Source organism: Pelodiscus sinensis, chromosome 2, assembly GCF_052426305.1.
Source record: "Pelodiscus sinensis isolate ZL-2025 chromosome 2, ASM5242630v1, whole genome shotgun sequence".
In the NCBI taxonomy this organism is placed as follows: domain Eukaryota; kingdom Metazoa; phylum Chordata; order Testudines; family Trionychidae; genus Pelodiscus; species Pelodiscus sinensis.
This window is the reverse complement of record NC_143053.1, coordinates 37,990,909-38,017,982: the sequence shown is the minus strand read 5'-3', so window position 1 is coordinate 38,017,982 and position 27,074 is coordinate 37,990,909. Positions and strand designations below refer to the sequence as shown.

Here is a 27,074-nt window from a genome sequence, read left to right as displayed (position 1 = left end):
GTCCAATATGACCTCCAGATCTTTTTCTGTAATACTCCTTACTAGGTAGTCATTTTTCATTTTGTATGTGTGAAACCAATTGTTTCTTCTTACGGGAAGTATTTTGCATTTGTCCTTATTGAAGTTCATCCTATCTAATTCAGGCCATTTCTCCAGTTTGTTCAGATCATTTTGAATTATAATCCTGTCCTCCAAACCACTTGCAACCCCTCCCACCTTGGTACCATCCATAAAGTTTATCAGTGTACTATCTATGACATTTATCTAAATAATTGGAGAAGATAATAAATAGAATTGATCCCCAAACTAATCCTTGCAGAACCGCACTCATTATGCCCTTCCAGCATGAATATGAACCATTGATCACTGCTCCCTAGGAATAGTTATCCAGCAAGTTATACACCCACATAATAATAGGCCTATCTAGATTGTATTTCCTTAGTTTATTAAAGAGATGTTTATGTGACACTATATCAAATACTTTACTAAATCAAGCTATACCACACCTACCACTTCCCCTTATCCACAAGGCTTCTTATCCTATCAAAGAAAGCTATTAGGTTGGTATGACTTGATTTGTTCGTCACAAATCCATGCTGACTCTTACTTATCTTCTACATGTTGGCAAATGGACTCCTTAATTATTTGTTCCTTTTCTGATACAGAAGTTAAGATGATTGGTCTGTAATTCCCTGAGTTATCCTTATTCTTCTTCGAGTGCTTGTTTATGTCCATTCCACTAGGTGTGCGCACACTGCGTGCACGACTACTGGAACTTTTTTACCCTTAGCAGCACCTGTTGGACCAGCCAAAGAGCCCCCTAGAGTGGTGCCGGTATACCCGTGCATATATGCCCCTGCTGGCTCCAACCCCACTCAGTTCCTTCTTACCGCCTGTGATGGTGGACTGGAACATTGGTCTTGCTCTGCGAGACTGCCCTTAGCTATCTAGTGTAAATAGTTGTACTTCTCATAGTATCTTAGAATATCTCCTTGACCTTAGGCAACAGGGGATGTCTCCCTCCTCAGTTAAGGTACACCTGGCGGCCATCGCGGCCTTTCACCAGGGGGAAGGAGGACGTTCGGTGTTTGCCCTGTCTATAATTAAGAGATTCCTGAAGGGCCTGGACAGACTGTACTCTCAGATTAGACAACCCTTTCCCTAATGGGACCTGAATATAGTGCTTCGCAGCCTGATGGGAGCCCCATTTGAACTGCTGGCTACCTGTTCCCTGACTCATCTCTCCTGAAACATGGCATTCCTGGTGGCAATTACTTCGGCTAGAAGGGTCTCAGAGTTACACGCTTTGTCCTCGGAGCCACTGTACATGGTGTTCTCCAGGGACAGGGTGACCCTACGCCCACACCTGGCTTTCCAACCCAAGGTGGTGTCTCTGTTCCACATATCTCAGGAGATCTACCTCCCAGTGTTCTACCTGAAACCTCATGCAGGGGGGAAAGAACAGGCACTACACACGCTACATGTCAGGAGAGCACTGGCATTTTATTTGGATAGGACAAGGCAATTTCGTAAGTCCACGCTGCTCTTTGTCTTGACTGCGGAGAGAATGTAGGGTTGGCGTCAGCTCAGTGTCTCTCCTCGTGGATCACCGCATGCATCAGAGCATGCTACAACCTACAGGGGAAACCAGTGCCCCATATCACGGCCCACTCGACCAGAGCCTGTGCGTCATCAACAGCATTCTTGGCTCAGGTGCCAATTTTGGATATCTGTAGGGTGGCCATGTGGTCATCAGTACACACGTTCACAACACATTATGCAATCACACAGCAAGCTAGGCAGGACGCTGCAGTGGGGACAGCTGTGTTGCAATCAATCTCAGTCTAGACTTCCGACCCCACCTCCATGGTTATGGCTTGGGAATCACCTAGTGGAATGGACATAAGCAAGCACTCGAAGAGGAAAAGATGATTACTTACCTCGTAACTGTTGTTCTTTTGGATGTGTTGCTTATGTCCATTCCAATCCCTCCCGCCTCCCCTTCATTGGATTATCCGGCAAGAAGGAACTGAGCAGGGCTGGGGCCAGCAGAGGCATATATACATGGCTATACTGGTGCCACTCTAGGGGGCTCCCTGGCTGGCCCAACGGGTACTGCTAAGGGTAAAAAAGTTCTGGCAGTCATGCACACAGCGCGTGCACACCTAGTGGAATGGACATAAGCAACACATCTCAAAGAGCAACAGTTATGAGGTAAGTAACCGTCTTTTCTCCTTTTTTATAGATAGCACTCTATTTGCCCTTCCCAGTTTTCTGGAATGTCTGTTGTATTCCGTGACTTTTCAAAGATAATAGCTCAGATATCTCCTCAGTCAGCTCCTTGAGTATTCTAGGATGCATTTCACCAAGCCCTGTTGACTTGAACACAAATAACTTTTCTAAAGTGATTTTTTTACTTGTTCTTTTCCTATTTTAGCTTCTGGACTTACTACAATTTCACTGTCATTCATTATGGTAGGCATCCAGTCACCACCAATCTTCTTGGATGAAACTAAGAAATCATTAAGCACCTCTGAGATTTCCACATTATCTGTTATTTCTTTCCTCTCATTATTGAGTAATGGACCTATCATTTCCTTGGTCTTCCTCCTGCTTCTAATACTAATATATTAGAAGGAAGAGGAAAACCAAGCAGAGTAAATAAAGTATAATTGTTTCTGTGTTACATATGTGGAAACTGAGGCTCTGGCTATGTCTACACTGGCAGGTTCTTGCGCAAGAACTGCTGTTCTTCTGCAGAGCCTCCACACTGCATGCCTGCTCTTGCGCAAGAAGTTTTACAGTAAAGCGTGGTAAGAGAGGGCTTCTTGCACAAGAGCTACGCTCTTTTCTAACAAGTGTAAGCCCTGCAAGAGCTCTTGCGTAAGAGGGCAGTGTGGACACGCAGCAGGGGTTTCTTGTGCAAGAAAGCACTATGTTTAAAATGGCCATCAGAGCTTTCTTGCACAAGACAGCATCCACACTGCTATGGATGCTCTTGCACAAAACCACATGGCAGCATGGATGTGTTCTTGCGCAAGAGTTCTTGCACAAGAACCCTTGCACAAGATGGTCTTGTACAAGAACCCGCCAGTGTAGACAGAGCCATCATGTTTGCATGACAGAAACAACATTAGAACATAGATCTCCCAGTCCAGTTCCATACCCATTAGTTCAAGCCATCTCAAAAAATTATTTATTTCCAGAGATACTAATTGTCGAGGCATCTGTACTGTAGAGAGTTATAAATGTAGGCAGTAGATGTGGCAATGATAGATAGCCTATGACTTGGCCATTTTCAAAGTAATAGGGGACAAGTGGAAGAGGGAAAGGAAACACAGGAAATCAAATATAAATCTAGCATTCATTGTTGTAGCTTATGTCCATTCCAGGATAAGACAAGATGAGCGAGGTAATATTTTTATTGGCCCAACTTCTGTAGGTGAGAGAGATCTGCTACTGGATTTAGAGAGAGACATGGTGGGTGAAATAATATCTTTTATTGGATCAACTTCTGTTGGTGAGAGACAACCTTTCGAGCTCTACAGAGCTATGCCTCAGGTCTGGAAGCCCAGCTTGAAAGGTTGTCTCTCTCATCAACAGAAGTTGATCCAGTAAAAGATATTATTTCACCCACCATGTGTGTCTCTAAATCCAGCAGCAAATCTTTCTCCTCCCTCAACATCTATGTGCATTAAAGCCTGTCTTTTTCCTTTGATAATTTACACATCTGGACTTGAGTTTAGTGTTAAACATATGTTGTACAAACCTATTCATCTAACATTTTCTGAACTCCCAAATCCCAGAAATTCATCATGTTTACAAGCCCAAAGTTTAAGCTTTTTGGAGATAAATATCATGCTAGTTATTTACTTTAACATATGATGATCAAATTATGTGTGTGACATAAACATTTGGAATTTTAAAATGGATGCGTAGGTGTTTGAACCTGAAAATTAGAGGCATATATATTCTTGCATGTAATTTTGCATATTGACATGTGGAAACTGCAGATAAATTGAAGGGATGAAAATGTCACCCTCAATGTGCAAAGTATGGTTACTCTTTTGGAATTTTTAATCCAAATCTGTTCCAAATTGTATATATCTCAATTATTTACTAAATTTAGGCTAGCGTAATGTATTTAATGTTTGGTTAAGGATAGACACAAAACCAGTTTTAAACTGTTGACAAAAACTCAGATTTTTGGTCTCAAATGATACCTGGGATTTTTAACTCCAGAACTCCAAAATTGCAAAATAGGTAAGGGAGTGGGAGTAAAGAGCATTAATGATGGATTTAGCTTAAATTGGAAAGTTTATTTCTATTGCTATGATGTCTTAGCAACCTATAGGATTGAGAGGCAGTGTTAGCAGTTCTCAAGATAACTTCAGGATAAGTCTTGGACATATTCAGAGTGTCAGGAATTGTCATTAGTAATAGCAAATTTAACTGGGATGGCATTTGAGGGCGGGGGGCTGGACTCGATGACCTCTCGAGGTCCCTTCCAGTCCTATTATTCTATGATTCTATGATTTTTAAATTGTTCAGTTACTGTTTCATAAAAGACATTAAATAGCTCCATGCTAAGATTATAACAGTACAGAGGTTTGTCCATGACATATTTTTCTAAAATATGGACTATACAGTAGGGCTGTGTCTAGACTGGCAAGTTTTTCCGCAAAAGCAGCTGCTTTTGCGGAAAAACTTGACAGCTGTCTACACTGGCCGCTTGAATTTCCGGAAAAGCACTGATGATCTCATGTAAGATCATCAGTGCTTTTCCGGAAATACTATGCTGCTCCCATTCGGGCAAAAGTCTTTTTCCAAAAGACTTTTGTGCAAAAGGGCCAGTGTAGACAGCACAGTACTGTTTTCCGCAAAAAAGCCCCGATTGCGAAAATGGCGATCGGGGCTTTTTTACGGAAAACCGCATCTAGATTGGCCACGGACGCTTTTCCGCAAAAAGTGCTTTTGCGGAAAAGGGTCCTGCCAATCTAGACTCACTTTTCCGAAAATGCTTTTAACGGAAAAGTTTTCCGTTAAAAGCATTTTCGGAAAATCATGCCAGTGTAGACGTAGCCTAGAAGAGAACAAGAAGGAAGAGGCTTGCAGGGAAGGGACTCAATTGTGGGAAACATAGCTATAGTATAACAATTATGGAGTACTTTCTTTAAAAAAAAAAAAACTTTTTTATCTTAGTAAAGTGACTATTAAAATCTTTCTTTCTTATGTCATTTGCAATGGCAACACAGTTGATCTGTATCTTTTAACAAACATTTACAAAAATAACTGCCGTTTTTCATTAATTTCTAATATGTGCTGTTTTTGATGCACATATTTCAGTAAGGCTATGTCTACACAGCAGAGTCATTTTGGAATAACTGACATTATTCTGAAAGAACATGGTCCACATCTATGCTACAAGCAGTTATTTCAACATAATGTCAAAATAATGTCGAGCTGGAGAACTTCTTATTCCAACTCCTGTAGCCCTCATTTTATGAGGAGTAAGAGAAGTCAGAAGAAGAGTGCTCCTTCTCGGACTTCCTGCTGTATAGACAGCACCAAAAGTCAAAATAAGCTTTTTCGGTTTAAGCTACGCAATTGACATAGCTCAAGTTGTTACGTCAGCTTTGGCCCTGCTGTGTAGATGTACCCTAAATGAATTGAATACACTCTATTGCAATAACAAAATTATTTGATTGAAATATTGCCAATGGAATTCTGCTTGAAAACATATTGTATGCCCATATTGTATGCAGTGTTGTTGTAGCTATGTCGATCCCAGGACACTAGAGAGACAAGGTGAGTGAGGTAATATCGTTTATTGGATCAGCTTCTGCTGATGAGGGAGACAAGCTTTCGAGCTTACACAGAGCTCTTGCTTGTCATTCCTGCTCCAGTATTAACAGTTAAATATAAAATAAAATGGTTATTTTGGATATGTCAGAAAACCAGCATGGCAAACGTTCAAATCCTGTTATAAAGTTATAAAGACTTCAAATTGCTGAGCTACTGCTTCATTATATATTTTCCACAGCTCTGAAAGTGAATCTGGCTCACAAAGTGCATGTGATCAGCTTGTAACTCCTACAGCATTAGCAGCCTGTACCAGAGTTGACTCCTGTTTTACTGCTTGGTTTGTGCCTTCACTTGGTGTTTCAGTCCAATTTGCTCATTTGGAACTCCATCTCTGCCATCATCTTGATCAGCTGGGCACAGGTTTGTACCTCTTACCTCATAATAATAAAAACACTTAATTATGATTTATTATCATTTAGCCTTTTATGTCCCAATTTCTTATTCAAACAGCAAGCAATATGAAAAATCACTACTAGGATAGGTCATTGGTAAACACTTCAGTGCGAACTCACAACTTCTGTTCTGTGTGCGTTGATAGAGGACATTCCCAAACCAGTGTGACTGACCGATCCGCTTCACTTTGTCCCTTGGGATTGAGTGATTGTATGTGCAAGTAGTTCAGTTTTCTGAGCTCTGACTAGTGATAGCAGGTGCCAGTTCACTCTCAAGCCAACATATAGAACCAATTCAACTTTTAAACTTTTCAGCATATTTACATTATTGTTGAAATATACGACAATTTTGCAGTCTCTTTAGTAAGGTTTCCTTGGTAAAGCAACTACAAATATAATTAAATATAAAAATGAATGTTTTTGTCCAATGCTTTTTATCATTGCATTAAAATCAAATACATTCCAAGAGATCTTTAGATTATTGTATGCTTTCATATGCCAAGAATGCTTTCCTTGGAATACAAACAGATACCTAACATACTTTTTAAAAGAGCTGCTTTTTTCATTAGTAGTTGTGGTTTTTTGCAAAATTAAAATATACTCATTATCATATTTTATTTACATTAATTCTCAAAGTCTAATAAAATAATTGCACACCAGTTAGCCCTGTACAGTTCTGAAATGTTCTAATCATTATATTCCAATTCCAGTTACTGGAGCTGTGGAATTACACATAATGGAAAAAGCAACACTCAGATTAAAATCAAACACAGCTGTTAGATTTTTCCATAACAACTGAGTTCATGCTGGTGCTCTTATCTTTATTACACTTAAAAATGCCAGTCAGTATTGGGGTTTACTGTGTTAGGTGCTATACAGAGTACAAAACTTATTTTTGAAAGCTAACAGAGCTTGATTGTGCAAAAGGTTCCTGTGCAGCAAAGCATTTCAGCATATGCTAATTTTGAGTGTGTGAGTAGTCTTGCTGACATAAATAATAACAACTTCAACATGTTTATTCACATTTACTCACACGCTTAATATTAAACAAGTGTTTAGGTGCTTTGCTGAATCTGGGCCAGGATCAAGCCTTTAATGAACCACATCAAACCCTTTTTGCATATTTCTCAATTTTGGAGTTTCAGGATTATGTTTTGGTTTGTTTTTAATTTTTGGGTGATTATATTGTGTTGAAAGGGAGCATATACTTGTGGTTTTTGAATGCTCTGCTAATCAGATCTAGAAGAGAAATTCCATTACAAAAACTGGTTAGTCTATAGAATGGCAGTTCAGTAAGTATGACAGAGTCCCTAATATTCATTAATTATACAGGCTCAGAAATGTATATGGCATGTTACATACATATACCCCCTAAACATACAGAACTGACAATAATATGTTCCCTTCACAAAATGAGTTCACAATGTAAGCCACCAAATCTACATACAGGCAGTCCCCGGGTTACGTACAAGATAGGGACTGTAGGTTTGTTCTTAAGTTGAATCTGTATGTAAGTCGGAACTGGCGTCCAGATTCAGACACTGCTGAAACTGACCGCCAGTTCTGACTTACATACAGAATCAACTTAAGAACCCCAGGCATACCCAAGTCAGCTGCTGCTGAAACTGATCAGCAGCTGATTCCAGGAAGCCCGGGGCAGAGCAACTCTGCCTGGGGCTTCCTGTAGTCAGCGCTGGTCAGTTTCAGCAGAAGCTGACTTGGGGACGCCTGGGGCAGAGCAGCTGGGGTGCTACTGGACCAACCCAGCAGCACCCCATCTGCTCTGCCCCAGACGTCCTGATTCAGCCGCTGCTGAAACTGACCAGCAGTGGCTGAATCAGGACCTGGGGCAGAGCAGCTGCGGTGCTGCCGGGTTGGTCCAGTAGTGCCCACGGGCGCTGCAGGACCAATCGGCAGCGCCCCAGCTGCTCTGCCCCAGAGTCCAAAACAAAAGCCTGGTCTGCTGGGGGGGGGGAGCACACTAGCTGCGCCCCCCCCCCCCAGCAGACCAGGGACACGGGGAGCAGAGCCGCAGCGGCAGCGGGGTGCCGCGCCTCTGAGGCTTTGCTCTAGCAAAGCCTCAGAGGCGAGGGACCCCGCCACGGCTGCGGCTTCAGTCTGGGTGCCTGTGGTCTGCTGGGGACGGTCCCCAGCAGACCACAGGCACCCTGAATGAAGCCGCAGCCGTGGCGGGGTCCCTCGCCTTGCCTCAGAGGCGCGGGGAACCGCCACTGCTGCCGCTCCAGTCTGGGTGCCTGTGGTCTGCTGGGGACGGTCCCCAGCAGACCACAAGCACCCGGACTGAAGCCGCAGCCGCGGGGGGGTCCCGCGCCTCTGAGGCTTTGCCAGAGCAAAGCCTCAGAGGCGCGGGGAACCGCCGCTGCTGCCGCTTCAGTCAAAGCGGCAGCAGCGGCGGTTCCCCGCGCCTCTGAGGCTTTGCTCTGGCAAAGCCTCAGAGGCGCGGGACCCCCCCGCGGCTGCGGCTTCAGTCCGGGTGCCTGTGGTCTGCTGGGGACCGTCCCCAGCAGACCACAGGCACCGGGTCTCAAGGGGCAGCAGCAGCGGTTCCCGCGCTTCTGAGGCTTTGCTCTGGCAAAGCCTCAGAAGCGCGGGAACCCGCCCGGTGCCCCTGGTCTGCTGGAGACGGTCTCCAGCAGACCAGGGGCACCGGAGCAGCTTACGAACGGGGCTTTCTCGCCCCGACTTCCGGGGCGAGAAAGCTCCGTTCGTAAGTGCGGATCCGACGTAAGTCGGATCCGCCTAAGTCGGGGACTGCCTGTAGTATGGTGTGCTGGTACAGGAATCTGCCCGCACTTCACAAAATGTAGGAATAGAGCCTAAAACTGGACTTAACAACAGAAACCTAAAGACACGCTAGGACTAGAATCATAGAATAATGGGACTGGAAGGGAACTCAAGAGGTCATCGAGTCCAGCCCTTCGCCCTCAAGGCAGGACCAAGCTCCGTCTACACCATCCCTGACAGATGTCTATCTAACCTGTTCTTAAATATCTCCAGAGAGGCAGATTCCACCACTTCCCTTGGCAATTTATTCCAATATTTGACCACCCTGACAGTTAGGAATTTTTTCCTAATGTCCAATCTAAACCTCCCCTGCTGCACTTTAAGCCCATTACTCCTTGTCCTGTCCTCAGAAACCAAGAGGAACAAATTTTCTTCTTCCTCCTTGTGACACCCTTTTAGATATTTGTAAACCGCTATCATGTCCCCCCCTTAATCTTCTTTTTTTCAAACTAAACAAGCCCAGTTCATGAAGCCTGCTTCATAGGTCATGTTCTCTAAACCTTTAATCATTCTTGTCGCTCTTCTCTGTACCCTTTCCAATTTCTCCACATCTTTCTTGAAATGTGGCGCCCAGAACTGGACACAGTACTCCAGCTGAGGCCTAACTAGTGCAGAGTAGAGCGGCAGAATGACTTCACGAGTTTTGCTTACAACACACCTGTTGATACAACCTAGAATCATATTTGCTTTTTTTGCAACAGCATCACACTGTTGACTCATATTCAACTTGTGGTCCACTATGACCCCTAGATCCCTTTCCGCCATGCTCCTTCCTAGACAGTCGCTTCCCATCTTGTATGTATGGAACTGATTGTTCCTTCCTAAGTGGAGCACTTTGCATTTCTCTTTATTAAACCTCATCCTGTTTACCTCTGACCATTTCTCTAACTTGCTAAGGTCATTTTGAATTATGTCCCTATCCTCCAAAAAAGTTGCAACCCCACCGAGTTTGGTATCATCTGCAAACTTAATAAGCGTACTCTCTATCCCAATATCTACATCATTGATGAAGATATTGAACTAAAAGTAACATATGTAAGATTATTTGATTGCTTATGGATATATCTGGATGCATTTCATTTTTATGTGCATTTTATTTGTAGTGTATAACATTGGTAACCATAGTTATATTTTTTGTTTAATAAATACTGTGCACTATCACCAATAGTTTTAAATTTCAGATATTTAAGCTATCCTATTTATCTCATGTATTTGCATCATATGAAAAGCTCCTCACAGTAAAAAAATAAAATTGGAAAGCATGTTATTGTAGCTTGACTGCAGTGTTGATGCCCTAATTCAGTTGTATATTTTCTTTAATTTCACAGCACCACCCAGGTTCCTTCAACCATTTACCTCTGATAAAAATGTTCCATCTGAACTAGAATACATGGTAGTTTCCTTCAAAGAGCCCCACATATATCTCCGGCAGTGGAGTGATGAATCAGTCTTCAAGGAGATCCAGTTTTCTGCATGGGCTGACTGTAAACTTTTGGAGTGTCGAAATGTTACTATGCAGAATGTCGTGAAGCCTTTCAAAATCTGTGGGCAGATTGCCATTTCTAGTAATACAGCAGAAAAGTTACTGGACTGCACTGTCATGGTGGACCCTATTTTCGTAAACTTTGGGCAATATGCAGTTCATTCGATGAATACAGCGCTTCAAGCTTGGCAACAGGTATGCAAATATGGTAACTTGAAAAAAGTTATGTTCTGGCTATTTGGATTCACTTAAATCCAAGTAGTTATTAACTAAATATGTTAATAATAGTTAAAAATGTAAAAGACTTTTACGGACAAAGTCCTCCTAGTATTGAACATTAATTCAATCTAGCAGAGAAAATTAGGAGATCACAGCCCACACTGTGGTCTGTTCAATTTGAGTAAATCCAGGCTAACAGCTTAAACTTCAGTGGAGTGACAATGATTTATATTGATATAACAGTGATCAGAATCTATCCCAGTGGATCTTTGAAATACAAAATATTCAGTTAATATATTAAAAAGTGGATGATGTATGATATGCAAGACAAGTTCATTCTTAGTAGACTGACATTTTGTTTCCAACAGCTACTGCTTTTATTCTTATCGAAGTTCAGTAATGGTCTCACATTACATTCTGTATATATAGCGTTAATGGCCGAGACCAAATCTGGTACAAAGCACATTGCTTCTGCAGTGACCTTTCAAAGGTCTATAATGCTCTCAGCCTTGAATGCAAAACATTTTCGTTATCTGTCTAAAGAGGAATATGTTGATTGTGAATTAATTACCTGTAATGACACTACAATAGCAAAGTAAAAAAAAAATCATCTGGTTTATATATATATAAAAATCTTTTAAGGGCAATCCATGATTTGCTTGTTGCAAAAGGACATTCGTAAAACAAGAGCTAGTGTGATTTAAATCTTTACATCTGGTTCAAATACCACTGTGAACAAAGATCTTTGTTGCTCCAATTTCTGTTTTTTATCATATTTTGAACAATGCATTTAATAAAAAACAAACAGAAAAAATACAAGAGTCCTTGATAGCCCAGTTAAACCCAAAATATTTCTGTCTTAGAACCAAAGCCTCATCTAAGATATGTGTGGCAACTACTGCAACATGGCCTTCAGAAAGTTTAGTTCCCTCTTAGGATAAAAAAGTCTCTCATACACAGTTATACATCTAAATAAAATATGGTGTATAAATATTTAAATGTTTTAAACCACATCAAATTGTAAATGGCTAACTGATTACATGGTGCCTTGAAGGAATATTTTGAGTTGAAGAAATGGGCTTGTATATTTGATTAAGTAGAGCCATATGTCGCATAGTATATTGCTGACAGGTACATTCTAAGAATAGTTGGTTCTGATTTATACAAGGCTTTGGCAATGTTAACATGAGCCACAGGAGGATATACTTCTGTAATTGTTGCTGTAATTTTCTCGTTTCCTCTCATGTCAAGGGTACTTGCCACCATGTTCTGATGTGGTGGGTATGTAGCCCTGAGTATTCTAGATTTAAAACTTGCACTACTGTGAAATTAGGGGACGTTTGACACAGAAGTGGGTTCAAAACTGCTTATTAAATAAATTGTTTTCAAGATGTTTTGTATTTGGTTTTACCTCCACAAGGAGGAAAAATTAATTTCCCAATTGTAAGTATTGTTTGATGTACAGAGTTCACATCAAGTAGTATAAATGCTGCCAGCAAGAAACGTGTATAATAAGCAGAAAAAAGTAATTCTCCATGTATTTTTGTAGATTAATATATGATACAGGTCATTTTATATTCCATGGGGATGGGACAGACAGGTGAAGCGTGAAGCAATTTGGCCTTGCTCCTTTAGGTCAAGAGTTGAAGATTAACAGAAGCCTTTGTGCCTGTCTTTGTTTCCTAGATACTGGTTGACTTAATAATGATGAAAGTTTCAAAAGTAGATTAGACCTGAAAAACACCAAGCACATATTTTGCTTTATACTTCTAAGTCACATGCTGACTACTAGAGGGGATATTAGCTCTTTTTTAAAAAAAAATAATGTCCTTTATTTACTTTGTTTCACTGTCTCATCTTTTATAATATGAAATCGCTGTTCAAATACAAGCTGTGACAGTCTAATGCACATCTGAATACAAAGCTAAAGTAAATAAAGTTTTAATTATAAAATTATTGTATAGAGAACATTAAGAGGTTATTATTTAATAATAGAGTATGTGCTGAAACAGAAAATTCATGCTTCCCTTGAATAACGACACAATGTTTTTAGTGTATTTGAACATTTAAACCACTCTGAATTGCTTTAAATCATTTGTGTATCGCTGAAATCCATAGGCAAAGAGTTAGTTTATAAAATAGCTCCACAGGTAAATATTATGTTTTTGTTTTAAGTGTCAACATCCTTTTTGTAGCCTAAATGCTTTTCTGAGCCCCTTACAATTTATTAAACACAATATTAATTTTTTTAAAGATAAGGTAACCAATTGAGTTTTTTCCCACTTAAGGCCAGTTTGAGTCCCAAGATATCTTCCAGTCAAGCAGATATCTATGATCATAACAGTTTCCTTATATATTCACTACAAGGACTAGAAGAAGAAAAGGTATATAGAAAACATGCATATAGCTGCTATTTAAATTCTATTTGATAATGTCAGCCCACAGCAGGCATCTCATAGCTTTGGTTTTGACTGTATCAATCATCAGAGGTTAATTTTCTGTCTTAGAGAAACACTTGGAAAGGATACGTAAAATTACTGAAGTCCTTTAATCAGAACAGCTACATTAAGTAATATATTCAAAAAATTCTTACACAACTGTACAGTAGCTTGCAAAACATACAGAAGATAAGCCTGTACACAGGACCAACTTGTTTATGATTCATTCTCAGCCCCAGCAATACTTTGAAATAATTGTGACCTGAAAGATCTTTCTGGCTATGGTAATTCAAATGAGCACAGAGTCCTGAGACCATGGAAAGCTTGAGGACCAACAGTATATAAAAAAATAGGTTTCCCCTCTGAATTGAATTCACAAAATATTTGAAAGCCCTGTGAAAAAGAGAGACTTTCCAGGCCTCACTGAACAGAAAAAAAAGGCCTAGGAAGAGACTAGGGTAGGCAAAGAGTTGTCTACTAGGAATTAACCCTTGTCCACACCCAGTTTGGGTTGCCAGGTGTCCGGTATTGTCCCGGACAGTCTGGTATTTTCACCTCCTGTCTCGTAAAAAAATTTCAGAAAATACTGGACACCTAAAATGTCTAGTATTTTCTGATTTTTCCTGGCCAGGAGGTGAAAATACCGGGTGCTTACCTGGTTTCGCAGGTTTGACTCGGAGCAGAAAGACAAGATGGAGGATAGCCACCAGCAGCTTGTTAAGGCCAAAAGGGGCCATGCTGTTTTTTTAAAAATTAAGCTCAACAACTCTCAGGGTCCTTTTTTCCTCCTCAACAGAATGTTTTCCCCAGCGAGTTTTTGGTTTTTGGGGTTTTTGGGGGGGGGGTGTTTGGTATTTTTGGTTAAACCATCTGGCAACCCTACACCCAGTTGAGGATGTTGATCTTTTGTCAATTCCTTTAAATGTTATTTTGATTCAAGAGGGTGTTTTTTTCCCTAACCCCGTCTTCATCCACTGTGCCCCAGAGGTCCTAACATCAACTGAGAGCCAGCCATGTTCTGCTGGAGCAGAATCTTTCATCAGTAATGTGAGATATGGAGGAACCTCATCATCAAAAACTCCGCAAGAGATGTGCTAAAATAGCATTCCCACAAGTCACTCTTAACATCTCCTTCTGTCTAACAGGTGATGTTTTCCTTTGGGGAATCAGTGGCCATGTCTAATTCCCTTTCCAGCAGGTAACAAGTTTCTTGTGCCACTGCAACTCCACTGCAGGTGCAACTTCCCTTTCCAGTGCTTGGGGCCCTGTGCCCTGTGTAATGTGAATAGACTCCAGTATGTCATAGGGCTTAAAATACCACTTGTGTCTGAAACACCTGCTGCTAAAGGCAATAGATGCTGGTAGCACTTCTAGCATTCAATGCTAGTAACTGCTATCAGTATTTGATATTAAATATGGTTAGTGATGTTAGTTCACCCTGGTGGAACAGTGCTTCATGCTGCCCAGGTAGATAAATAAGAGAAATGATGATCTGGGTCTGATGGTTAGGACTCTAACTTCGATTTGGGAGATACAGGTTCAGTTCCCTGCTCCACACAGACTTCCTTTGTGACTTCAGGAAGGTCATGGTGCCTCAGTAATCTCTATATTAAAATGGAATAATAGCACTTCCCTACCTTACTATAGTGTTGTGAGGCTAAATACATTAAAGACTCTGAGGGGCTCAGATACCGTATTGATGGGAGCCATATGACTACCTTAGATATGTAAGTACAATATTAGATCAGGGTCACACACCCGAGGTGTGCAGTCTCGTAGCTTGTGAAGCATCTGTTCTGGCATCTTAAACGTACACTTGCTATGCCAGGCACCAAACAATAATTGTACGTGTGCACTAGTGCAAAATTAGTCTTGGCCTATTGCAGTGGTTCCCAATCTGATATTGGGAACCAGTAAACCCATTCACAAGCTTTTGGAGGACTGGTAACATTTATTTGCATATTCATTAAGCAAATATTGAATATGCAAATAAATTTTCTTGTCCTCCCAAAGCCCCCAGTGCCAACTTCAGCAAAGCTTTTGATATGGTCTCTTGCCAGCAAGTTAAGGAAGTATGGATTGGATAAATGGAATGTAAGATGGATAGAAAGCTGGCTAGACTGTTGGGCCCAGGGTTTCCCAAATTTTATATAGTTGGAACCCGATTTTTGTCAGTACCTTTTTTTGCGGCCCAAAAATATAAATGCATATAAATTGGGTTGAGACAGGAGGTGCGGGCTCTGGGGTGTGAATGAGGGATTTAGGTGTAGGAAAGAGTGAGAAGTGCAAGTTTTGGGAGGGAATTTGGATGCAGGAGGATGTGGAGAAGGGGATGCCGGCTCGGGGAGGGGGCTCCAGGCTGGGGAGTGTTGGGCTCAGGTGGAGGGTTGGGGTGCTGAGGGTACAGGAGTTTGGGAATGTGAGAGGCTCAGGACAGGGGGTTCCAGTGTATGATAGGCTCAGATTTGGAGTTGGGGTGGGGAGTACAGAAGTGTTATGATGCTGTGGCCAGATGACGACTTGGCCCCAATTGGGAGCTTGTTGGCCAGGCTTCATTTTTAAATAAAATATTGTCAAACACAAGAGGTTTCAGCATCGGCTTTATTTATGAGAGGGGCAGGGAACCTGTTTTGAGTCAGGGGTCACTGGCCCATAGAAAAGTCAGTCAGGGCCACACAAGTGAGATACAAAACCACAAACCCTCCGAACCCCTCAAACCTCACTAATGTGGCCCCAGCTGTGCTTGTGGGTGCTGGAACAGGGTTCTGGGGCAGGGTGCCAATGGGTGCTGGGGCAGGGGACAGGGTGTTTGTGGGTGCAGGGGCAGAGGATAGGGTGCCAGTGGGTTCTGGGGCAGAGTACTTGTGGGAGTCGGGGGGGAGGAGGGAGGACAGGGACCGATACCTGGGGATCCTGTGGTTGCACGCCAAGGCTCAGAAAGTGCGTGGGCTGCTCCCCCATTCCCCAAACAGCGGCGTGGTACCTGAAACGCTGGTCCGTTGCACACCTGATGCCTTCCTGCGGGGGAAGGGGGAGTCCTGGACCGCACCATCCCCAACTGCTGGGGCAGTGCGCACCTTGCTCCTCCGCTCCCCACGGCAGCGCAGACTTCCCGAGCAGCTGGAGCCAGCGCAACCCCAGATCCCCATCCTCTCCCCAGCGCACGATGGATTGGTGTTTTAGGTACCATGCTGACTGTTGGGGCAGGGGGGAGAGCAGCCCACACAATTCTGGGACCTGGTGCGCAGCTGCAGAACTGCCCTGCAGGAAGCCCAAGCTACCTCCATGGTCCCTGGAAGTAGCATCAGTGTGGTCACCCCCCTTCCTGGCCCCAATGCTGGCCACTTTATCAGTCAGCACCAGCTCCCATTCTGCGTCGGTGCACCCGGCCTTCTCTCTGGGTCCTAGCGCCTGCTGGATCTAGCCCCACCGCCCGGAAGCATGCCTGGCAGAGATGCTGCGGGTGGTGGGGTCTCTCCCAAGAATCGTGCATAAATTTTTCTGAGGACCGGTATTTTTTTTCTGAAGACCGGTACTGGGCTGTGGACCACACTTTGGGAAACACTGGCCTATTGGATTATTTTTACACTTCAGTAAATGCATGAAGGTACTCGTCATGGTAATTAAGCATTATAGTAATACTCTGTTAAGAAGAATGAAGCTAAAACTCCTTGTGGCCCTATTTTTTTAGGCTTTCTGGCTGCAGAACCAAGACGACAAATCCAGTGGTTGTTTCCCTGGAGGCCGGGTGGGGGAGGGGAGTTGTATTAATTTAATGAAGTATTAGCTAAGTTGGTCCATAATAACATACTGATTTTTAGATTTTAAATCCTCTCTTTTAAAAGAACATTCCATAAAGCTGATACAAGAAAATGTATGTTTGTGGTAAGTATATGGGTATGGCACTTTGACAATGAGATCCATCACTAGAGAATGCCAAAATAAATTGCTCTCTGAAGTGGCACTGTATACGTCAGCATCTAGTATACTCAAATCAGCTACTGAATACAGTGAATATAGATGCTCTATACTAAGTTTTATTCCTTACAGAAAGGGGGATTTTAACTACTGTTAGCTTGGTTGACTTTTCATGGAAGATATGAAGTATAATGAAAAGAAATTCCTAATGTATTACTAGATTTTCAGAAGAGAGGGGTGTCCAGTTATGCACCTAATTGCTCTCTCAAACCAGATAATTCACTACACAAATGCACTTAATTAGTTGTTTTCATGCTAAGTTACCTACATTGTGCACACACTCACCAAAGGGGCTAAATTTTAACTTTTGATTTGTACTCATGCTGAATTCAATGATAGCCATGAACTCACATCAAAGGCACAGTTTTGCATAATTTAAGCTTAAATTGGGCACACAGTTTGCAAACCTAACTTTCTGAAATTCAGTGGTTTTCTTACTATTGTGACAATAGCAGGTACCAAACTGATCATGGACCATTAGTGGTCTGCAGAGAGCTGTCTGGTCATTTATTTCTGGCACTCTTCCTTCTTCCAGATGGTTTTTCAGGTTTCCAGCCACATTCTTGTCTGAGACATTGGGAAGCTTGTAAAGGTAGCTATAGGAAGAGACAACTTAATTTTTTATTCTAGGGAACTGCTACATAAGACAAGGAGTAGAGGAAATAGAAGTAGCTCTTAATGACTGAAGATACCTGTGAGCCTGAAGCTGCTTGTCAGCAGGAGAAAAAAATCCTAGAAAGGGGAGATGGGAATGGAACAGCTGGACAATATGTTGAGGGGAGAAGGCAGGCAAGCACCAGAGAGAGAGAAGAGCAGAACCAGTGATAGAGAAGCATGTGCCAGGAAAGATGAGTAGAAAATAAATGAAAACCAAAAGTAAACAATGTGATCATTTATATATACTATATCCATATAATTACATAAATAGCATCCTAATATTACTTCCTCATGTAAGCAATTGCTCCATTTGCCACGAGGATGTTATGTGATAGCAAGTGGAAAAGGAGGGGATTGGCACAATGGTGATGAGGGTGCAGAAGAGGAATATGTGAGATGATTTCTCAATGAAACTATGGTTCACACTGAAAACGTTTGAGAGCACTTTGTTACACAAACATGCCATTTAAGGGGTGAAAGAATTACTTAGTTAAGCGATGTCTTGTTTCAGCTGAGCTAAATAGGGTTGCTATATGGTTTCAACAAAAATACCAGACACACTTGACATTACATCACAATCTACATTACATCTTATTTAGAAAATACTGGACATTTATATTTTCTCAATTTGTTTTCCAAACAGAAAGCTCAAATACTGGACTGTCCAGTTTAAATCCGGACACTTGGCAAACCTAGAGCTAAACAGTGCTGTCTCTGATCAGTCTCAGGTTCTAGGATCCCAGTTACAGAGAGTTTGCCTGAGACAGTGGTGCACTGGCCCACCGATAGCAGGATGGGTAGGCAAAGAAGGCAACTGCTCCAGAAACTGGTGATTCAAAAGGGCCTGGTGCTTCTGACCACTACTGCAACTGCAGCAGCAGCACTGGCACCTTGAGTCCTGGGCCCCTTAAATCGCCACTGGAGTACCATGTGACACGCCCCAGACAGCACTAACAGCTGTAGGGGGCAGCAATCTGTGGTCTGGGTGGTGCTCAGGGCTGACTGCCCTCAGCTTCTCCCCTTCCACCTGAGGCCCCACTCATTCTGGGAATGTGGAGTCAGGACACTCCCACACCTTTCCCAAGGGCCTGGCCTGGCTGCCGTCTTACCTGATCGTACCAGCCACTTACAACCTTTACAAGGGACTAATTTGGCATAGTTGTAAGAGCAGCCGAGAAAGTGGGTGTGGATAAAAGCTGGGGTGGACAGGCTATGGAACTCACCGCACCCCAGGCTACATCTAGACTGTAGGCTTCTTGCACAAGAAGCTTTTTGTGGAAGAGATCTTCTCCAAAAACTTTGCGCAAGAGCATGTCCACACCTCAAAAGTGCATCGCAAAAGCGATGCACTTTTGCACAAGAGAGCATCCAGACTGCATGGATGCTCTCTTGCAAGAAAGCTCTGATTGCCATTAAGTGAATGGCCACCAGGGCACCTGTGCTTCTTTCAATAGGCTGTTTTTTCGCAAAAAAAACCCCCTATTTTCCATCCACACACCTTTTTTGCACAGGAGCTCTTGTGCAAAAAGGCTTATTTCTCGTAGAAAGAGGAAGAACTATTGCTCAAAAAAAAAACCCTCTCTTCTTTTGGTGTACTGTAAATTTACTTGTGCAAAAACACGCTTGCCGTGTGGGCGCTCCGCGAGATTTTGTGCAAAAGCACTGCAGTCTAGACGTAGCCTCAGGCAGCTTGTGTTGGCATAGTTGCCATGCAGGCCTTGAGTATACTTTTTAGCAGCTCCATCCTGACAAAAATCTCCCTGGGGAAGGGCAGTAGTATTGTTTCCAATTCTTCCTTAGCAGTGAATGCCTCTCCTGGTGCAGGAGATTGTAGTTTGTGCCTGTAGGAGTGAGTAAACCCCCATGACTTAATAATTTATATTGACTGTCATGGAATCCCATCATGCAAATAGAAAAAGTGGTGGAAAGATGCCCAGAATGCTCTTTGCTCTGCCGTGATTCCTCGGAACTGAAAAGGAGCCAGATACAAAGAGTGGAGGAGGGACTGCTGCATTGAGCGGGGAGTATTTCTGCCGAGTTAAAATGATGTTATGAAAATGCATTAGACAGTTTAATATTTTGAATGTTGAGCTATTAAATTGCATGATGTATTTTCACAAAAGCCCTGTGGATTTGTGGATAGCCTTAGTTGTCATGCTATTTTTGAAGTGTTGCAGCATCACAAGAGAGAGCCTTCTGGGAGGAAGATTTGTTCCAGAACGTTCCACGGCAGCATTTCAAAGTAGAAGAAAAATCTGAGGAGCAGGACACGTGGCTTGTTGGCCTTGCAGATCTTTTATCGAGTTTGGAAGAATAAGAGCATTGCAGTATATTCAACCGCTAATGCATTATCTTCACCATAGTGCGCATTATTTCCAACATATATTAATTTTGCACTAGTCATTTTTAAAAGTTTGGAGATTCCATTTTCCTTCTAGCTTTGAATGGTTATAATTTACTGCAGAAGAACAAAACTCAAAATACATTCTTGGGGTATACATTTTAGACTCCAGCACTTGTTTCTGCTTATACTGGCAATAGAATACTTTGTAACCATGGCTAATGACAACAGATCTTACAGCATTTTTGTGTTGTAACAATCGCCACTAGGCAGACAGCTGCCAAACATCTTGCAATTAATCTGATGCTTGTTGGCTTTCATATTCTTTTTTCTTTCAGAACCAATGCCCGGAGGCAGAGGAGTTGGTCTTTAGCCATTTTGTGATCTGTAATGACACACAGGAGACACTGCGGTTTGGCCAGGTGGATACTGACGAAAATGTTTTGCTGGCTAGTCTCCACTGTCACCAGTACAGCTGGCGCTCTCACAAGTCCCCACAGGTATGTCAGAAAAGCATTACAAATGCAGCAATTGTTAAAGTTGGCTGGGGCTTCTGTTCATTGATTCTACATTTTTATTCATGTGCTCAGCTATCTTTAGCTTTCTAATTCCATCAGGAGCCACATGCTGAAGCTGTATCAGACATCAGAGATAAACAAAGGGATGAGGAAGTCCAGAAGCGTTTACACATGATTCAAGTTTGGAACTGGACATGCAAACACCCTTCCCAAAGAAAAATTATGTTAATAAAAATTCAAGCTTCTGAACAAAAGGAAAAAAATTAATTTGCCAGGTTTTTAATATGGATTTTCTCAGTGAGTAGATCTTTGGAATCTGTTCTTCACATGGTGTTCACATGAGGAGGCTATATACGATTAAAAGTCTATTTTCATTCTCTGTTGATCTGTACTTCTAAAGCCAAACATCTGTACTCGGATTTGTAAAGAAATGTAAGAGAAATTCAGTGGGAGCTAGGTCTCTAATTCCCTTAGGTAATTTTGATGTGTAAGAAAGGAGTAATATTTAGGGGGCAAATATAATGGATTCAGAGGTGATAAGGTTTATGTTGATTGGGAAAGAGGCGTAAGTGGCAAACTGATGGTAATGTGTGCTGAAGTGGGTGTGTAAAACAAGCATACCTTACATTGACTTGGTAATCTGTGTGGACCAAATTCAGCCCCAAGAGTAAATTGTTGCAGCTGCTGCTGAAATCAGTGGAATGTGACTTATTTCAAGGCTGAATTAAGCTTCAAAAATGTTGGAGATTGTATAGGCATAAGCTAAAGTGGGGGAGGGGCTACTGTGTTAATAGGGGGAGATCTTGTGCCCAGCAAGGGATTAGATGGTAGGGCTTTTCTGCCTGGTCTGTTAATGTGCAACAAGCCAGAATATAAATGTAGTGCTCTAGCTGGCCATCTGCTAAGTGGCCTTGTGAACTTTACCACTGTGCACTAAAAATTCCATTTAATTTTTCTAATTGGCAGTTCAAATCAACCAGACAGAGCACATTTTCATCATTTCAATTATGAACATTTCCTCTCATTTCTAGAATCATTCAGACCATTGGCATGCCAATTTATAATATTATTAGGAAACTTTAAGACCCCTTATTGTCCTTTTAACCTGTGCAATCCAATTTGTACTAGTCTTTCTGTCTTTATCTTGTATATATTTTTCTAAACTGTATTATATAGTGAGCAGAGTTTCACTTTTGTTACCTTGGACACCTTGCAATGTACAAAAAGGCCTACTTTGTTTCTCAGCCTCCTGTTAGTTTCTGTTGTTACTTTCCAATTTAGTTCTTTCAACTCCTGAGGCACAGGTGACAGTTGGTTTGGTTTATTTATTTTGAGGGGCGGAGTAGGGTAAATAACTAGAGATGGGGGGACATTGTGAAAAATGGTTTTCCTAACTTGTGCCTATATGCAAATCCAGAATGATGTGGGGTAAGTAATGGCAACATTACGGTCCAAAGCCCCAGCCTTTCATTAATGAAGACAATGGGAATTTTATCCTTGACTTTATTGAGGGAAGAAACAGGCATTGAGTGGGGAACTTTCTACTACAGAGTATGGCTGACCTCATAGTCAACACCTTCAAAATCTTGAAGTTGTACACAGTAATAATCAAGATCCGAGTAGTGTTATGTTAAGGTTTCTACTAACACATAGAATGGCGTGGTGGCTAATGGGAGGGACTCAAAGTAGGACACCAGCTAAAGGGGAGGATGTAACTTTGCCACATGACTCTTCCCGGCCTCAGCCTCATGCTTCTCCTTCCCCATCCCACATTTCCTCAGGAGGCAGGGGGCTCTGGCCAGAGACTTGTGAGCCGCAGGGATTTCTAGAACTGCAGGGGGTAAAAGGAGCAGAATGTAGGGCTGCCAGGCCTCCCCACACCAGCAGCTCCTCTGGCATGGCTAAACTGTCCCCAGCCCTTCCCACAGCTGTATCTCCCCAGGTCAGACCTAGAGACAGTACTGGTACAGCCACACTCCTGGGAGCTGCAGCCCTATGTTCTTCTCCTTTTGCTGCTGCTGTTCCCAGGAAAACCCTGAAGTTCAGAACTAAGCCATAGGGCTGTCCCAGGAACAGAAGTGATGAAAGGAGCAGAGAATGGAGCCGCTGGGCTACCCCATGCTGGTAGCTCCTCTACTGCAGCTGTTCCAGTACTGCTGCATCCCTCCTTCCGCCCCCAGCCCTGTCCTCTAGTGTGGCTGTACAGATGCCAGGAGATGCAGCTGCATGGAATGGCTGGAGGCAGTAAAGTCACACTGGAACTAGAGTTGCCAGATACTTTCACAAAAAATCCCAAACATAGCAGAGAAAAAATTGGTTGAGCAAAAAAAAAAAGAGAGACCAAATTTCCCCCCTGCTCTCCCCCGCCAGACGCCGCAGGCAAAAAATGTCCAGTATTTTCTCTTTCTTTTTTTAAACCGGACAGAAGATGCAATTACCGGACTGTCCGGGCGAAAACCAGACACCTGGCAGCTCTAGTTGGAATAGCTGTCAGCAGCAGCCCCTTGTTCTGCTCCTTTTGCTGCTGTGGTTTCCTGCTGAATGTGCCCATCCCAGGCACCTAGGGAAGGGCATGTGGCACTTCCTGCCCCTCCCATGAGTCACATGGTCCTTTCCTAAAAGAGTTCACAGTGCAAGGGTTAAATTCTTCTACCCTTACACTGAGTAGTATCTGGTTTTGTGACTAATCCCATATTTTTCAGTTAGTCTGTTTGTGGAGTAAGGGTACTACTCAATCTGAGTAGAGATGACAGAACTGGATCCTAAGAAATTAAATTACTTCAAGATTTAATTAATGTGTTTTAAATTATTAATCAATAGACACTCAAAATCTGCAGTTGAGAGGTAATGTTCTGGAGAGAAAACCAGGCAAGGCTTTACATTTATCTTCTATTGTTCTGCCAGCTATGTTGGGTAAGACACTGCTTTGTGAACCAGCTACATGTGATGAAGAAAGCATGCACAGCTGGCAGAAGGAGAGGGAATGGAAAGAAAAGGCAAGCCTTGCAGAGGGCGGGGAGAAGGAAAGGTAGGCCAAGACAGAGGTAGAGTTCTTGCTGAGGAGAGCAGGCTTAATGTAAGAGCAGGACAGCAATCCATATTCTTTGATCTACTGCAAACCAGGACTAAAAGGTCAACAATATAGGAGTGGCACCAAATTATAGAGCCTTTCTGCATTTCCTGGGCTGACACTGGATGGTTATGTTCAACCTATCCCAACTGTTTGCAATAGTCTCTGGAGTGTTATTGTTCTGATAACATTTTCATAGCCTTCCCCATGATAGCAAGTTTAGGAATGGAAACTGGGAGATGAGGCAGCTTCACTGATGATGCATGATAGCGAATGTTTTCCACAAACTATTCAATTATAAGCTAATTTTCTTCACAAAATTTTCAGAACTGTTTCATCCAAGTATAAGTATAGTTCATGTGATTTATTTTAGATAGGAGTCATTGTAGATGCCATTTGCTTTGGAAAGATGGTCCATCTGAACTGTCAACAGCATAATATTTTGTCATTTTACGCCACTCAAGCCACGTTTAAGAATATAGCAAATGTCAACATGTGTAAAATGTGTGGGGGTCTTTAAGTTAGGTATTAACTCAAGTCTGTTTGTATTTTAAACAGCAACTTGATTAAGGCTTCATGTTGTACCTGTAATGTTATGGCACTTTTCTAATTATTCCAGGCTGAACTGGATATTGAACAGCCTGTTATCTAAAGGTCAGAATAATGCCCAAGCCTGGACAAGCCCTGTGAGTGTCAGATTCGTGGAATGCAAGATGACTTCATAGTTATGAAATTATTTCATTTCTCATGATAATTCCTGACTTGCCAAGTTAGTGAATTTTAAGAACTCTGAGAGCAGATTGTGAGATAAATGTGAAATAATCCATACTTTTGGAGTCAGGGACTTCCCTCAAGGCATTAGTTCATACTTGACTTACTTGACTTACACTTGGGGATAACATGAGTTAGGACAAGGTCTTAGATACCACATTCTCTTACTGGGAAAGAAAACCAACTTGCACAACTTTGGATGGCTCATGTTTCTTGTTACACAGGCACTAAGCAGCAGCAGTTGCCATGAAATACTTTATTTAACCTTTGTAAAAATGTTTTTTTAATATGGCAAGGCAGTTCAGTTAAATGAAAATAAATAGTTTTAAAAGGCTTATATTACTTTTACATTCATACCAATAAAATTCCTTATTTTTCTTTTGCTAATTAAAAGTAGGAAGAGGTATCATAATTGGCTAGTCAAAATACTGAACAAAAATAATCAAAGTATATAAAACATGTTTAATATAGAGGCATAGATATAAAACATTGAAACTGTTTTGTTTTAGTTTTGAATGAATTTTACTGAATTAATGATGCTACAGCAGATTATAGTTTAAAAGCTTTTTAACCTTTGATATAGAAATATATAGGTATGGCATTTCAGATCATCAATTATTTGTGATTACTCTCAAAAGATTTGGCCATGATAACTAAGAAGGCTTATCTTAATGAATCTGAACATTCTGAGAAATCTTTCCTCCTTTCCATTTCTTCTCCTAGTCCCCAACTCCTCTACATTTCAGTCAACCTAACCCTTCCCTTCCTCTGCCCTTCTGTTTACTCTGAGTCCTACAAACCTTAAATATTTCATTAAAAAGTTTAATGTCTGAAACTCTTTCTGTTCCCACCAGTAATTTTCTTCAAATTTCATGAGTCTTTGACCTTTCTTGGGTCCAAGACATCCACTATTGTCCCCCTCTTACTTTGGGGAAGTCCAGAAATCATAAACATAGCCATAGTGTGTCAGACTAGTCTAGCCCAGTCTTTTCTCTTCTGACAGTGACCAGTGTCAAATGCTTCACAGAGAATGAACAGAACTGTGCAATTTTGAACGGAGAATTGGAGGGTTATGGCGTTTGGAGGACACAGTAATATTGGCTAATAGCTATTGATGGACTTATTCTCCATGAACTTAACTAAATCTTTTTTGAATCTGGTTATACTTTTGACATTTGTGATATGCCATAGCAACAAGTACCACAGGGTGACTGTTGTATGAAGAACTGTACTTCCTTTTGTTTATTTTAAACCTGCTGCATATTAATTTCACTGGATGAAATTCATTAATTACTTTGCATTTATCAACACTGAATTTGATCTGTCCTTTTGTCACTCTATATGAACCACACATTAGAATGAAAGGAGGTTAAAGAACTATACCAGGCCCAGTTAATTCCACCCGTTAAGCATGAGAGGAAATGCTCCACCTGGGTAGATAGGTTTGAAAAGGAACCAACCAAGCACAGTGGGAGCCTGGCAAGCAGTACCTAGATATCCTGAAGGCTCCTGCCAAAAGGAACAGGACTGTGTAGAGCTCAGCTAAAGTGGCAATTTGGTTTCCTATTTCCTTTTTCCTTATCTGGGAGCTGAAACTCAGTCAAGGAAGAGGTGGTAGGACGTGACCCAGAGAAGGTAACATAGAGGTCTCCTCCCTGCTAAGCTTCCTAAGGTCCTGGATTGGAGGCTGGTGGAGTTGATGGGCCCAGGCTTCTCTATGACTGAATGGATGCTAAGCATTAAGCACCTTGGCTGACTAAGAACCCCATTACAGTCAACCCAGTTTAGTGAGAGCTCTTTGTAATTCATTGCAGTCAGCTTTGGGCATAACTGTCTTGGGTAATTTTGTATCATCTATCAATTTTGCTACCTCACAGTTAGCAAAATTTTTCTAGTTCATTTATGAATGAATATCAGCACAGATCTTTGGGGTGCCCTGCTATTTATGTTCCAACTGTGTGAAAGCTCACTATTTATTCCTACACTTTTTGTTTTCTATCCAGTTACTGATCCATGAGATGACCTTACCTCCTATCACATGTGACTGATTAGTTTGCGGTTAAGATTTGGTGATGGACCTAGTAAAAAAAAAAAACTTTCTGAAAGTCCAAGTACAGGCAGTCCCCGGGTTACGTACAAGATAGGGACTATAGGTTTGTTCTTAAGTTGAATTTGTATGTAAGTCGGAACTGGCTCCAGATTCAGCTGCTGCCACTGAAACTGACCAGGGGCTGACTACAGGAAGCCGGAGGCAGAGTTGCTCTGCCCCCAGCTTCCTGGAATCAGCCTGATCAGTTTAAAAAGCTGCTGAATCTGGAGCCTGGGACACAACAGCTGGGGCGCTGCCCGGTAGGTTCCCACAGGACCAACCCGGCAGCATCCCAGCTGCTCTACCCAAGGCGTCCCGCAACTAAAGCCTGGTCTTCTGGGGGGGGCGCACTAGCTGCGCCCCCTCGCCCCCCAGCAGACCAGGGAGATCCGAGCAAAGCCGCACAGGCGGAGGGACCCCGCTGCCCATGCGGCTTTGCTCCTGTCTC

At 42.2% G+C, this 27,074-nt stretch overlaps 1 protein-coding gene across 6 annotated transcripts in view; it reads left to right on the top strand.

Moving 5' to 3' along the window:
* VPS13B (vacuolar protein sorting 13 homolog B) overlaps positions 1 to 27,074 on the top strand; it is a 1,005,617-nt gene that overhangs the window by 895,424 nt on the left and 83,119 nt on the right. For all 6 annotated transcript variants that reach the window (XM_075920304.2, XM_075920302.2, XM_075920305.2 and 3 more), the window contains 3 exons: positions 6,044 to 6,225; positions 10,391 to 10,740; positions 20,517 to 20,678. In XM_075920304.2, the coding sequence (XP_075776419.2) occupies positions 6,044 to 6,225; positions 10,391 to 10,740; positions 20,517 to 20,678 (694 nt within the window). The remainder of the gene's footprint in view (positions 1 to 6,043; positions 6,226 to 10,390; positions 10,741 to 20,516; positions 20,679 to 27,074) is intronic.